The sequence below is a fragment of the Acartia tonsa genome, chromosome 6 (genome assembly GCF_053477335.1).
Source record: "Acartia tonsa isolate MP-2025a chromosome 6, ASM5347733v1, whole genome shotgun sequence".
In the NCBI taxonomy this organism is placed as follows: Eukaryota; Metazoa; Arthropoda; class Copepoda; order Calanoida; family Acartiidae; genus Acartia; species Acartia tonsa.
The window spans coordinates 33,236,037-33,251,188 of record NC_137265.1 but is presented as its reverse complement, the minus strand read 5'-3'; the positions used below and the strand labels follow the sequence as shown (position 1 = coordinate 33,251,188).

The 15,152-nt window shown below is 31.3% G+C and overlaps 3 protein-coding genes and 1 long non-coding RNA gene across 4 annotated transcripts in view; 2 read left to right on the top strand and 2 right to left on the bottom strand.

The window, feature by feature from the left end:
- The window catches only part of LOC145323075 (gamma-aminobutyric acid receptor alpha-like), a 49,262-nt gene extending 41,852 nt beyond the window's left edge, over positions 1 to 7,410 (top strand). The window contains exons 15-18 of the mRNA XM_080165455.1: positions 3,523 to 3,576; positions 4,114 to 4,203; positions 4,722 to 4,842; positions 7,304 to 7,410. Coding sequence (XP_080021581.1) covers positions 3,523 to 3,576; positions 4,114 to 4,203; positions 4,722 to 4,842; positions 7,304 to 7,410 — 372 coding nt within the window. The remainder of the gene's footprint in view (positions 1 to 3,522; positions 3,577 to 4,113; positions 4,204 to 4,721; positions 4,843 to 7,303) is intronic.
- Positions 1 to 15,152, bottom strand: part of LOC145322438 (uncharacterized) — a 442,211-nt gene that overhangs the window by 162,366 nt on the left and 264,693 nt on the right. The gene's annotated exons all lie outside the window — the stretch shown is intronic.
- LOC145322433 (uncharacterized) lies at positions 456 to 1,901 on the bottom strand. Its single transcript, XR_013880685.1, has 2 exons — positions 1,709 to 1,901; positions 456 to 1,227 (listed from the first exon to the last, which is right to left on the bottom strand). It is a non-coding gene; the product is annotated as an uncharacterized LOC145322433 (long non-coding RNA).
- On the top strand, positions 7,836 to 12,455 carry LOC145323074 (uncharacterized). Its single transcript, XM_080165454.1, has 6 exons — positions 7,836 to 7,995; positions 8,310 to 8,346; positions 8,637 to 8,737; positions 10,476 to 10,573; positions 10,808 to 10,844; positions 12,425 to 12,455. The coding sequence occupies exons 1-6, from the start codon at positions 7,865 to 7,867 to the stop codon at positions 12,453 to 12,455; spliced, it is 435 nt and encodes a 144-aa protein (XP_080021580.1). The 5' UTR covers positions 7,836 to 7,864.

Here is a 15,152-nt window from a genome sequence, read left to right as displayed (position 1 = left end):
TGTAGTCTAAAACCTATACAGTGTCGCCATGCGGTAAATAAGAACTACTCAAATTTTAGCGCGGCATCCATAAATTAGTGCGCTCACCAATGTAGGTAAGACGACATTAATGTTTTGGTATAAGTTTTTAAGAGCCTTCAACTTTTAATGTAGTACATAAAGATATTAATTGAAAAATAACTTAAAATCATGTCTTAAAGCCATAATATTATATAAAAAAAAAATTCGTCTGTGCCAAAAAACACAAAAAAATTATTAAAATAGTAAACAAATAATATTCTATGATTTAAAACACCTCAAAAACAAGGCTGTATGAAACACGAGTCATTTTTAGCCTCTTGAACGTGTTATAATCGAGCTTTTCTTTTTAGGGGGGTACATGGATCGTCTTTTTCCCTTGAACCGATTCTATGAATAACTTGTAGAGTAGCTTTACTGGGGAAAAATCCAACCCATACTTTAAATTATGTATTTTTTTCTAATGAAAATAAAAGACTATAAAAATATTATCAAAATTAGACAAATCTAAAACAATTTAATATAATTTTTAAGTAAAAAAGCATGTATAAAGACCTATTTATTAAAATGGGGAAATAAGATTTATAAAACGAAGACCCTATAATGAAATGTTAGACAATAACCCTTTTAATAGAATGGTCATAATACAGCTAAAAAATTATTAGCAAATTTTGTCAATAAAAATTAACATTAGTAAAACAATACAAGAATCATAAAATTAGAGGTTTCGTGATAAAAAACTATTAATAACTAAAAACTAAAAGGATGAAAATTTATAAAAATTAAAGAGGATTTTATAAAATCATTACTAGAAAACTAATTTGAAACCAATAGTTTAATGTATTCTTGATGTAAAATAAAATAAGATGTGATCTTGCTAATTTATGAAATGAATATTGTGATTTAGTTGAGATATACACACACCATTAAATGCAAAATCTTAAAAATTAGGTCGCCAATTCCTGATAAAACATAAAAATCAACATAAAAATCAAAATCATCCTTTTTGTCTCTCTTTTCTCCTTAGGCTTCAGGCCTATAAAAGTAAACCTGGAAGAGAGAAACAGTCAGTCGTTATACGGAATTACTATATCACACTGACTCTTTTTAAAAAATTCTAAAATTTAAGGGAAGACTCCCTTCTCTTGCTTTGGAATTTTCTGGAGGGTCCTGGCGGCTCAAACTTAGGATTTTTCATTTAAAACACACCTAAAAAATAAAAAGTTTTGTTAGATAAAATTCATAATACTTTGTTAAATAAATTGTAGAATATCATTTTGATGTTGGTCAATTGAGATAAAATTAAGGGTAAGGCCTTCTTAGGGCCTAAAAGCTTAGGCATCCGGACGGATAGTTATCTCCAAGTTTTGTTCTGAAGAGAACTCCTATAGCGCGGTACACGGTACCAATAAGTCGCAAGTCACTACGGGGCTAAATAGGAATAACACAGGGAAGATACGGTGGTGGCTCGGCTACCAACGGTTGATTATAGCATTGCTATCTGACGGCCGATACTAACAACCGGATCCTCCCCAAGCTTCTGAAGTCCAGGAAAGTTGGAGATCGTTATCTATTCGGACAATTTAACATTTTCGGATTAGAACTCTGAATAAGTTCACGTCTTAAAGGTAGTTTTACTTTGCTAATACTCTGGAAGATCGGTTCGGAGCTAGCCTAGTGATTTTCTTACCTGACAAAGGTACCTAACAAAGAACTTCACGCCTCACGGGGATACAGGCAGTAGAACGGAATATTGTAGTCATGTTCGCATGACTCTAGTAATCACAGTAGATACTTTCAGTCCAAAAGTGTTGGCAAAGTTAGTTACCTAGGAATAAAAAATTCTTAGACTAAATAACAGTATAAAGTTATCAGTAATGTCTTAGTACCATTTTCGGAATAGGGCTTATAAACAAAAGACTATCTCTTAAGCGTATCTGGGTTTAGGATCGGTGTAATATAATACCACCATTCTAAGGTTAGATATACTTGCCGAACAGGGATTAATGCGTCACTGATCTGGAAAGGAGACATTGGTGAGAGATTGTAGTCCTGTGAAGTAGTGATAAAGGATTACATTTGTCCCTGGAACCCGGAGGTGACCCATTCACAATGTCTGTCCGTCCGTCAGTCAGTCCGTAACGCAAAAAAGGAAGTATGAAACTTCTTGTCGGACTGCTTTTTTTGCAGGTTTTGGGCTATTTTTATATTTTTCACTTTTCCCACCATATTTTTGGTGTTTTTGGACCGATTTCAACAAATTTTATTTAAATCTACTTGTCCGTATTCTTATCCATGATTTTTCAGGATGTTGTCATGCTTGTGTTATTGTAATTGCATACTTTTGCGAATTTTAAACATTTTGCTGATGTGAATGCACACTTTCCCAAAATATCTAGAATAAACCTCGACAGTTTTTTCCAAGGATCTTAAGGGATAAGACAATGGACGATAGGTTTATTTCTGTTAATTAGAATCATTGTTTACAAAGTTTGAACACACTGCAAGATATCAAGATTTAATTCAAGTAACCAGAGATGAGTTTTGAAGCCAGCTAATGAGAGAATGTTATAAATTTTTGGTACCATCATCATGCATTGTTCCTAGTTCAACGTCTCCGATATTTTGCTTTTTAGAAGCCAAATAAAATATTAAATTGTTTATATGACTTCATATAGGTATCTCTTTTTAGTTTTTATTGTAATTTTCCATAGGATATACTTTTAAAGTTTTTGCCTGTTTAAAAGAAGTATGATAAATTATCTTTGAGAAAATAAGTAGGTATATGTCTTTAATATAAGGGATCGGCAGCAGCAGATTTTATGGCAGCAATTTGGCGGCTGTGTTTATTAGAATAATAAGTCTGGTTGGTATTGTTGCATGGTTACTTATCAGAAAATCAAATCGATTAGTTCATAGGAAAAGCATTGGCACTAAATATAATTAAGTTTTGGCACAGACTGAAATGAAAAGATATACATATATCCGGTTTAATACAGCTGGAATTTCATGATATTTGGTTGGCGTCTACAGCTTAATGTGCTGAAATAAGGATTAGTGCGGCTGATTATCCCCATTCATTACCTTAAACCATAATTTAGTCTAAAGTATTACACACATAATTTATATACATTATGTACATTTATTTTAAAGACAAACAAAAACAATTTTATTATAAAATGTCTGCTGCTTTAAATCATGAAAACGACTAAAAGATGTTGGCTTTTGAATGCCAGAGAAGTCCCAAGTAAAATTATATTGCAAAGTTTATTAGTTTTAAAGAAAACCACAAAAACTTAAATATATTTTTGTTAAAATATTGGTATAATTTGATTTTGTTATAATCTTCCTAGAATCTACATTAAGCTTAGATTTATTTTAAAAATTAGCTTTTCCTCTCCTATACAAACTCAAGAAGTTATAAATAAAGTTATGAAAAGCTGTATAAAGTAAACTATATATATATACATTAGTATTTAGAAAATTCAAAAATTCTCTTTCCAGGTTGGCTCTGGTGAATACTACTTGGAACAGTTGGAGTCAGAGGAATGTCCGCAGGTTTCATTTATAGCATCACAGTTACCTTTAACTAAAGTTTGGCTGTCCTTCTGTCTGTCAAAGAGAGTTATAAACAGAGGAATATCCGTAGGGCTACATTTTAGAAGTAAAGCCATACTATTACTAATATCAAATGTCCGTATGTCATATTTTTAGCAGTAAATCTATTATATAGCGTCCGTCTGTAAGTCAAAAACGAGTTTAAATTAAATAAATGTTTTTGGTTTTGTAAAGTCTAAAAATTAAATTTATATACGGACGAACACATTGTTATATAGAGTAGCATCTCTCTCTAAAACAGGAAAAGTAGATCATTATGAGTGTTTTCCTTGTAGGAAAATTATTTCTGGTTCTTAATTAAGATAAAGAGAGAAAATATGAAATTATTTTCATAATTATATATTCGAAGTAAAGTTTTCTTTGTTTGTGTCATATGATCCCTGAAATGGCCTTTCAGAAGAGATTTGTAAATTTTTTGGGGGCTCATCACCCCGCCACCCCCCTTATTTATTGCATTTTCTATTTTGAAATTTCTAGATGGAGAAAAGAAAACGTAGCAGATTAAACACAAACGGATCTTCAACATTAAAAGAGTTTAGGCTTTCTCCAAGCCAGCTAAATAAAGTTGTAAGTATCTTTCTTATATGAGCAAAGCCATTTTCACACGATTTGTTTGTTAACAAGGATGACAACACCCAGAAAAGCGAAGCACTAATATCAGACTGTAGGACAATGCAACAAGTGTTCAAGCTTAATAATCAGAATATAAATTATAAGTATAAATGAAATTGTGTAAATATTTGTTATTAAATATTTTTATACAGGAAACTAGTTAAGGATATACTTACATTTTTTACCCTTAATTTAAAGATGCTCTGATTATAATTTTGCACCTTGTTAACCTAGGAATCATTACTCCAAAAAAATTGAAGAATAGGATAGGTTAGCCATACATTTTTTTGTTAAAAGTTATAAATCAACAGGTTTTGAATGGATTTACCTATAAATTTTAAAAGCATATCTTAATTCGGCTCAATACCAGCTGAGTATCCACGTGGATATTCAGCTACTATTGGGGTCATTTTTGGATACTCAGCTACCATTGGGAAAATGTGTGGTATTGAGCCCTTAATTCTTCTATTAAGATGCAGGATTATCGTGGAGCGTTGAAATCTCTGCCCAACGGTAGAGCACGCAGCGATGGAGGCGGGTCAGTGTTGACTCCAGTCAGTAAGAAGTCTAGAATCTCTACTCCAAGCTTATCAGGTATACAACACATTACTATGATGTCTGTCTGTTTGTCTGTCGCTTTCTTCCCATTGGAACACCTCGTAGCGATGGAGGTGGGTCAATATTAACTCCAGTTAGTAAGAAGTTCAGAATAACTACTCCAAGCTTATCAGGTATACAACACAGTACTAAGATGTCTGTCTGTTCGTTTGTCTTGCAATTGGAACGGCTTGTAGCAATGTCTTTCTGTTTGTCAGTTTCTTAGTTCCCATCGGAACAGCTACCAGCTATTTTGTGAGAGGGCTGCTATAAATTTGTATGCTAGGTGCTGAGAAACTAATATGGTTCTAATTTAAAGTATCTTATATAAAATTTGTTGCTTTAATATAAAATAAATTTTTCTTGTTTGTTGTATAATTTATTTGGGTTTCCTTTATTAGTTTAGTTTAAGTGAAGTGGTTATATCTTTATACATTAACTTTACTTAAAAGTTTCAAAGCTATTCGATGTTTAATATCAGGCCAACATTGTATCTTTTATAAAAATACAGAGTTTTAAATTGTATGTATGTCTGTTTTAATATTCTTGATAAATAGAAGCAATAGAATGCCTCTGTGTCAATTTGTAGAATGTCTGAAATAACCAGATGATTAATAAATCTGACAATATTGGATATTCAACATAAAAACTTTTGCATATCATTGATATACATATCTTGTCTTATTAACAAAATATAGAAGAACAAGGATATACTGGTCATAAGTAGTGAGACATAGAAATAAGCATGAAATAAAAAATGTACTGATTGATGGACAGATTTGGTAGTTTGAAATATGAATTAGATCTATGGAATCTTAACAAGGAAATGGTGATTGGTAGAGTAGATGCTCATGATCCTCATCAATTAGGGGAATCTTTTAAAGGCAATTCAGAGGTCAATCTAAGATGGTAATAATTTAAATATTCTCTATTCATTATGGTCAGAGCGACGGACAAAGTAATTTAAATCAAAAAAAAAGTTAGCACAAATCCTGAATGTTTAAGGGATGCTAAGCGTTTTAAAACAGATTTTCCATTTTTGCAAATATGATGTCTCAGTTTAGCAAATGTACTTTCTAAATCAGGAAGTCAGGGATTATGGCATTTAACAATGATTAAACTCTCCAGAAGAAAAAATCTGCATTTGGTAGTTTGTAATTATGTAACTCTTGCTATCTTTTTTCCTATTTTTGAAGATTCTATGATATTTTTTTTTCTCTTGACTTTTTATTTTTATTATTTTTTTCTCGCTTATAATATATAAAACTTAAATAAATGATAATTTTCATCCTTTAAGCATTTAGCATTAAAATAACAAGAATTACAAAATCAAAATACAGTGAAGTTCATAAATTAAACAAATAATAGGAAGATCATTGATTTTTGTTAAAATTTTCTTGGTCCTTGATTATATAGGCTGTTCTTATAATATTTTTTCAATAATGTTTTTCAAAAAACAAATTTATATTTTATTAGAGCAATTGTTTTAATAGAATTTCAATTATATCAACAATTTAAACAAAATGCATTTTTGTGCAATAAAAAAGCAAATGTGTAAATTGAATGTGTTTGGACAGTGAAAAACTTTGGTTTTATTCCCTTGGGTCAGAAAGATATAGGTATTATGAAAAACAATTAAAAGAATTTGAAAACCATATAAACAATAACATAGACGTCTAAGGGGGGGGGAGGAGTAAAGGGGTGTTTACCCTCCTCAAACATTTTAAACCTCTTATTTAACCCACATCGAATGTTGCATATGAATGAACTTTATATGTTATTAAGGAAATAAATGCTAACACTAACGGTTAGCAGTATTTGTAACAAAGTTACTCTAAAATTCAGATTTAGTACCGAAGCTACTCTATAGGTGCTTCTGTATGTCTGTCCTGCTTATCCTTTTTCCTTTTTAATCTACCCTTTTTCATGGTGATGTGTAAACACACACTAAACAAGCTATAATACAAATTATATGCAGGTTTGGCTATGGTACTATTGAGCATTTTTGTCCAAGTTTTCTAACCTAAAAATATAATTCTACTTTATTGTTGCATTGTTTGAAAGATACAATGATATTATAAACAATAAACTTAAGATAGGGATAAATTTTCAATAAAAGGAAAACATTTACTACTTTTAGGAATAGTTACCCGGTGATTTTTTTTGGTATATATGTGTGCTTTTCTTGTTCTACTATGAGCTATTAAAAGGTGTTTGAAAAAGCTTTCACTAATCCGTTCTGTCGTTAGCAAGACCTTTTACTTTGAATGGAGGTTTTTAAATTTATTTACTTTAATTTATAGACTTTTGTTTCTTGTTACAGCTGTGCTTCTCAAAGAACGAATTATACTTGTCTATTTAGGTGTATAAGATTCTAAATGTTAGAACCATCATTCAACTATGGCTATCTACAGAAGACAATTATACCTCAAAGAACAAATTATTCTTGTCTATTTAGGTGTATATGATCCTAAATGTTTAAATCATCATCCAACTGCAGCAATTTATAGAAGAGTCAATAGGAATGAAAAAGATTTTTCGCATAAACTTAGAATAAATCTTTAAGTAAGTGAGTTCTCTCAAATTACCTATCGAGCACTGAAACCAACTTTTTAAATAAATTGATACTAAGGGAGAGATGTTTTTCAAGGGGGGGGGGGCATTGGGTGTTTATTACACTAGTCCCTAAAGTCTTATAATAACGTTTTCTTAATCGTTGGCCAAACAACCCATGGGGACTATTTCAATTTTGATTGGTTGGTTCTTTCAACCACCAATTGTAATCTACAGAAGGGATAATTTTGTTTATCATCATTGGGACAAAACATAAATATATCGTGCATTGTCTTATTCTTTAGATCCATGGGTTTTTCTCTATAACTAACTCCAGCAGGGCCAACACCTGGGCCGTTAATTGCTTTCTTGTTGGATATTATTTCTAATAGGATTAAAAATGAAAATTGTGCATTATCTTTACAAATATCTTAACAGAAATCTGCGAAATTCTGGGAGTGAAAGTATGACCAGCATGGTGAGCTATCAGCAGAACAGCACCATCAGCTACCAGCAGAACAGCTGCGGCAGCTTCCAGCGGAACAGCCTTACAAGTATTCCTGATAACATACCAGATCCTCCTGCCAGCTTGTCAAGGTAATGTACGATACGTCTCGTAATAAAGAAGAAGGAATGTTTTGGTCCAAAACGAGGGTAACTTATTTGCATTGCGATTAACAAGGCATGTCCAGTTAAGCTGAACCTGAATTTTAATTTTTTTGCATCTAAGTGCTATGTAGTTGAAAGGGAAGAAAATAGGACATATAATAGCCTTAAACTATCCCAATTAAAGACTTAATCAGTTCAGTTGTTAACGAGATCTTAACGGAACAACAACAAAAACTTTACCATAATATGATTGTAAGATCTATATGGCATTGATGTCGGTTAATGTTTAACAATTATTTCAGTGTGAACAGTTTTGCTGATAATTTTCCAGATCCACCTGTAAGTATATTTAATCATTTAATAAAAATATAGGACATTGGATCGTAAAATAAACTAGTACTCAAGATTTATAAACACGTTCTCTCATTTGTTGGTTTCAAACTTTAGGTACAATTTCTAAATCTTAATTGATGGGCACAAACCATTTACCAGTAATATTAATCTACAGAATGGGTAATTTTGTTCATCATCATTGGCTCGTAATGTATATCAAGTTATCATCCATTGTCTTACCCCTCCAGATCTCTGATATATAATCTTAAGTAACCCAGCCCTTTATTATTTGGCAGGACTTGACCTCTATGGAAGATACGGAATCTCGTGGAGGATTATTCTCAATGATGTCCTCTCAATTTGACCAAGAAACATCAGAACAGTGTGTCTGTAGAAGGTTAGATGAAGCAGCTAAGCGTTGTGTGCGGTTACAATGGATATAGGATATGCGTGGATATATTGACAGGGGAAAATTTGTCTTTAATTCAGCTTGCGAATATGTACCTCATTTATTGGTCAGTTCATCCAGTAGATGAGGCTGGGGTAAAGGGGGTGAATCATTATTTTAGCCACCTGCGATCATAACTTTATCAGGTTCATAACAGATCTATAGTATAGATGTATATACAGACAACTACCTCCCTTCCTTTTTCAAAGACCTCTTTCGTCTGCTTCTAAATTATTTTCTGCTACTTGGCTGTGTTAATATAAGCATCATCATTGGTTGATTTTCAATGACCCAATAAAAAGGTAGCACAAAATAGTTGCGATGTGCAAATACAGTTATTGAACCCTTTCTCCCTCTAGTGTTTTACTCTAATGGTTACATGAAAATCTGGTTCAACATCCAAGTAATAATGTATCGATTGTGGTAACACGTCATACTAAAGACATAAACAAATGCTGTTATGTCTGGAGATTTATGTTAATAGTAGTGTTTTTAAATGTATTTTGTATGCTGATATTACTACTTATTAGCCATTGGTTTTGACAGGCGAAAATTAGTATTGACGGAAATTATTTGGCTTTAGATGCAAAGCTTCTCTATGTAACTCACAATATAGCTGTCCGTCCATCAAATAAGACAGACGTTATATTCCTCGAATTCTCTTATCCGTATGTCAGTCTGTAATGCTGATGTTAAGATGGTAATTCTAGTTTTCCATTTTTAGTAGCGAAGCTACTATATAATTCGAAATATCCGTCCGTCCGTCTGTCCGTCCGTCTGTCCGTCCGTCTGTCTGAGACAAAGTGGGGGAAACATGATTTTCGCGGCTCCTATTAAAGATAGACAGCTTAATTTTTTAGTGAAGATGACATATGCGCATCTAATCTATACATTGTTTTGTCCATCTGTTTGTTGATTGGGGTGCTAGATCGATTCCTAGATTTTTTGTTTTCGTAATTTTCTCAACTCCTTTTCAAGACAGACGACGGAAATTTTCAGGGATTAAGTAAATTTGTATCCTACATATTTTTACTAAGTTTCATTAAGATTTGTACATTGATTGGGGTGCTAGATCGATTCCTAGTTTTTTAAGTTTTCATGATTATCTCAACTCCTGTTCAAGATAAACGGCTGGAATTTTTAGAGATTAATTAAGTCAACATTCGATACACATTTCTATACAGTTTTTTAAGATATGATGATTGGTTGGGGTGCTAGATCAATTCCTAGTTTTTCAAGTTTTCATGATTTTTTCAACTCCTGTTCATGATAAACAGCTGGAATTTTTAAGGATTAAATAAGTCAATATTAAACATATTTTCACCAAGTTTAATAAAGGCTATTGGTTGGGGTGCTAGATCAACTCCTAAATTTTATGTTTTTCTTCTTAGCTTAATGCTTCAAAAGATATTATACATCTTTAAAAGTTTCGTGATTTATTTCATTTATGTCTTTTTAACATACTCAAAAGATTATTTTTTCCTGCTGTCTATAAATAAATTTTGAGCTTCGCTACTTACGGATATGTTGTCATCCTTGCTCCAGTTGCTACTAAATAAAAATTTATATCTGATAATTCTTACAAAAATTTCCAGGACTGCTTATCTCTAATACTATAATACTTTTCAATTTCTAATTATAAGGATGTTGTCTTCCTTGTTTATAATCATATCACTCTTGTTTTTAGATGCATCAACAGAGCCATGAATGATCCTGAAAAATCTTTAAATTCTGTCTCAAAAATTGATAAAATTTCAAGAATAGTGTTTCCCTCTACTTATTTAGGTAATTACAAAAATAGCCTAAAACGCAGAGATCTAAAGTTCAAAGATAATGGCTGATAAATTGATGTACATGCCACATGATTATACACAAAAATAACCCCTTCTGTAGATTACGATTTGTGGTTGAAACGTTTGGACACTCATCTTCATGAACCAATCAATCAAATTCAACTAAAGTCTCCATAGGATCTATCTTAAATTCATTCCATTATAATTAATTTTTAATTAATTTCAGTGATAAATGTTATATACTGGTATGTCTACCTAGACAGGTATAGTTTATATGTTTTGGCTTATTCACTCAAAGTGCCAAGTTGAGCACTAAACCCCTCCCCCTTATTTTTAAAATGAATTGAAAATAAGGAGGATTGGATAATGGATTGTTTGATTATCACTTTAGGTCGGGTTAGGTTAGGTTATATTGAGTACTAAAAAGCCACGAAGTAATATAAAACCAATTAACTCTCTCTACTTTATCAAAATTAGTAGGGAGTAGGGGGGTGGGTGATCATTGCTCGGTTCTGACATGGAGGGAAAACACCTATTCTTGAAAGCAAAACTTTTCATTATAAAGGACTGTACTGTGTGCGTTACCTTTTATGAAAAACCCCTAGGGGTGTGTATTCACCCCATTGATAATAAAACAAGGATGACAACATCCATAAGTAGCGAAGCACAAAAAATCATGGATGGAAATACGTAAAAGTAGATTTAAAGTTTATTTATTAAAATCAGGAATAGATTTATTGGAGAAAATAAACACGAAACCTTGTTTTATTTTGTATAACGATGTCGGTCAAAGAAAATTACATAAAAGATGCTCATAACAATGGGAAAAATTATTTTGATACTGATATCCCAAAATGCATCAGAGATATGGAAAAATAAGGGGAAAATTTAAAAATAGCCAAAAACCTGCAAAAAAGCAGTTTGACCGTCATGGTTGTTTTCTCTAAACAACAGGGAAATTTGAGTTTGATATGTATAACTGAAAAAATTTTGGAAATCGGACCATAAATACAAAAAATATGGAGAAAAAACAAAAATAGCCTAAAACCTGCTGAAAGCCAGTCTGACCGTTATAGTTGTTTTCTTTAAAGGACAGAAAATTTAATTTTGAAATGTATAACTGAAAAAATTTTGGAAATCGGACCATAAACACCAAAGATATGGAGAAAAATGTGAAAAATACAAAAATAGCCTAAAACCTGCTTAAAGGCAGTCTGACCCCATAGTTGTTTTCTTTAAACGACAGGAAATTTAATTTTGATATCTATAACTGAAAAAAATTTGAAAATCGGACCATAAACACTGAAGATATGGAGAAAAATGTGAAAAATACAAAAATAGCCTAAAACCTGCTTAAAAGCGGTCCTATCGTCATCGATGTTTTATACTTAATTGTGCTCTTTAATGATGGGAATGTTGTCAAAAAGTTTCAGCATTCTATCTTTTATAGGAGCTGAGTAAATCCCATTTCCCCCATAGCGTTACGGACTGACTGACTGACTGACTGACGGACGGACGGACGGACGGACATAGTGAATTATAGAGTAGCTTCGCTACTAATAACACCCTTCTAGTTGTCTGTTTTTATATCCCCCTCGCGTCGATTTGGATTTAATAATGGGCGTGTCAATATTTTCAGAAGAGCTTCGCGCAAACCTTTCAAAACCATGTGCACACCACTAAATGAAAGTATTAATATTTGAAAAATTACATTCGTCTTTTGTTTTTCCTTTCAAATAATTAGACTTCTCTGCATCATGGATATTGTCATACTTGTTAAAGAAATAATGATAAATTTCAAAACACAAGTTCCTAATCATTTTAAACTATTTAATTATTTTAGGAATGATCGAATAATCTTGACAAGTGAATGAAATTTTTACTTATCTAAAAATTGTAATACATTTTATCTTGTTATTAATATAATGTTTGAAATAAAGTTATATTTGGAATTACATTGTTTTTTTCTGTTAAGATCTTACTATTAACCACTGAACCGATTGATCGTACTCGATTTTAGAAAGCTCAACAAGGATCAAGATGGTTTTATCTACTAATTTTAAATGATAATCATAAAAAAGTTGTTGAGAAGTTACATATTTAATGAAAAAATGCCATAAAGTATATTATAGCAGGGAAGAAATTTAGTAACGGGAATAGTCAAATTGACAGAAAAACATAAACTGCTAAAGCGTTGCTGTACTACTAATAAAATAATTTAAAAATAATTTTCTCTAAACTAGGCATTAAAAAATTTGTGAAATATTCTAAAAATCCTTTCCTTATCATTATTTTTTTTCAACGCCTGTATAAAATGTCGTCTTAGTTAATGGCTTATAGTAAAACAGGACAAGTATAGCATCTAAAAAATAATTTTACAGTTTAAAATATTTAGTCCTACAATAAGCCGTGGCTAGTCTATTAAAACATTTTTAGAGAAAAATAAATAAATATTTTTCACATTAAATTCAAATCTTTTTATCGTGAATTTTTCAATTCATTTACAAAATTTCCTATAAAATATTTTTGACCTACTCCTTTGTGTTAATAGACCAACCTCGCAGGGCGGCTCTGTAATAGCTGCCGCACCAAACCATAAGCTTCGCTAGCTACGGGCAAGAGATGCAAAGAGAGAAGCTGGCATAACACACACACACAAGTAGTCACTCTCTCACACACACACATACACACAGCTGTCTTGGTGGTTGGAGATGTGTGTGTGTGTACTTAAGCTCAGCTGCCGTCATTTCTAATTTCTAAAAATGTTGTGCTGTGTTTATTTTAATTACTGTTGTTAAATATTTTTAGTGATTTTTTATATAAAATAGTGAAAGTTATATGTAAAAAAGGCTAAATATTAATTAATCTCATGATTTCAGGTTTTTTTCACTGATAATTATTTTTAAGGTGAAATTTCTTAGTATCGTCCTAAAAGTGTATGTATTTTGCATGGATTTTAAGATGAAAATTTTACAGATAACTAAAGTTTTGTAGACAAGTTCTCTCATTTACTGAATACTTTTATCAACTCTTGGTTGGTAAGGTTAAAATTGCAGTTTCCAAACTTTTCAAGTATTAATTTTATTTAGCTAATTAATTGTGTTTATTATATTTGTGGTCTCGTCTATTATATAGTTTTTAATTGTCTATTCTCTGTTACCAATATATGAAAAAAGTCTGAATTTAATCAAACTCATGATGTCAAGTTATTTTTATTATAGAGAACTTTAAGGTAAAATTTCTGATATTTTATATAATTACTTCAAATGTGTCTTAAGTTATTTTACTTGAAAAATACACCTCATGTAGTATTCATAGTTTTGTTTCACATGTTCTCTATATTAATTCTATTACCTACCACAAAAACTTAGTGATTGATTGGTATGATAATATCAAGTCATATAATAATAAGTCATATAGCAGAGTTAACCTTTCCAACAATGATGTTAATTCTGTATGTGGTGTACATCAGTTTATCGTCAATTGCCCTACCCCCTAAGATTTTTTACTTTCTCTTAAACATTTGTGTTATTAATATAACGTTGTCCAATGAAATATCTTGAATCAAATATATTTTAATTGTTTATGGCTGGTAAATGTTTTTTGAAGGGGCCTGCAGTGCCTCTTCCTACAAACACAAAACAGCCGTGGGACTTTTATTTAATTATTTAAAAAAACACGATTGAAGGAGTAAATAATATGTCAAATGGTTTTCTCTAATATATTTTAACCATATCTACCATAAACTACCAACCTTGTACTTTTCTAATAATGAGATAATAATAGTCATTTCTCGCATCGTATTATAAACAGCTTTCCGTGGATATAGAATGTACAATTATAAAGATTTAAACCAGTTTTTTTAAGCCCCGAGGTGCCGAAGGCACTGGCTAAAAAACTGGTTTTATTCTTATGATTGTACATTTTTATATTCGTAGAAAGCTGGATATAATACGATGCTAAACATAGTTTTTTTTTCTCGCATGGATGAGAACCGGTTCCTATCCACCGGATTCGAATGAATACGAGATAAATAATTATAATATCTTTAGGTAGGTAGGTACTAAGTTTACTATAGAGCCTAAAATCACGAAACCTTGTTTTTCTAATTAAGTACCTATCCAGCTACGTATGTAATGCGTTTTTTCGTAAACTAAGATAATGTTTAGTAAAACTTCTATAAAGTTTACAAGGTAATCAGTTTTTGAGTTTGATTGTTGTTTGGTTTGTGATAATAAAAGTTTTAATTACAAGATAAGAAATATGATAGGAATTGCGAGAGAATTGATGGGTATGTATGTGTTTATACCTATATTACAAATATTAAATGTTTTTTTTTCAAATATTTACCTAAGTAACTTTTAACTTGATCCTTTTCATGGAGCTTCCTCCAAGTAGAAATAAAAACTTTGCTTATCATGAATTTACAGGATTTTTCCAAGGCAAATCAAAGCTGGCCAAACTTATATTAGGAAATAATGGATTAGGCATCACTTAATTTTTTTTGCAGTCATAATCGTTCATTATTTTGTTGAATATTTAAGTTTTTAGCTAGTTCGAATGCTTCTTAT

What these genes read in the sequence shown, in the direction of transcription:
- LOC145323074 (XM_080165454.1), top strand. Translation starts at nt 7,865, where the DNA reads ATGACCAGCATGGTGAGCTATCAGCAGAACAGCACCATCAGCTACCAG. An exon ending in GAACAGTGTGTCTGTAGAAG is followed by an intron (nt 8,738 to 10,475) that starts GTTAGATGAAGC and finishes TCTTGTTTTTAG; the next exon opens with ATGCATCAACAGAGCCATGA. An exon ending in GTTTCCCTCTACTTATTTAG is followed by an intron (nt 10,574 to 10,807) that starts GTAATTACAAAA and finishes AATTAATTTCAG; the next exon opens with TGATAAATGTTATATACTGG.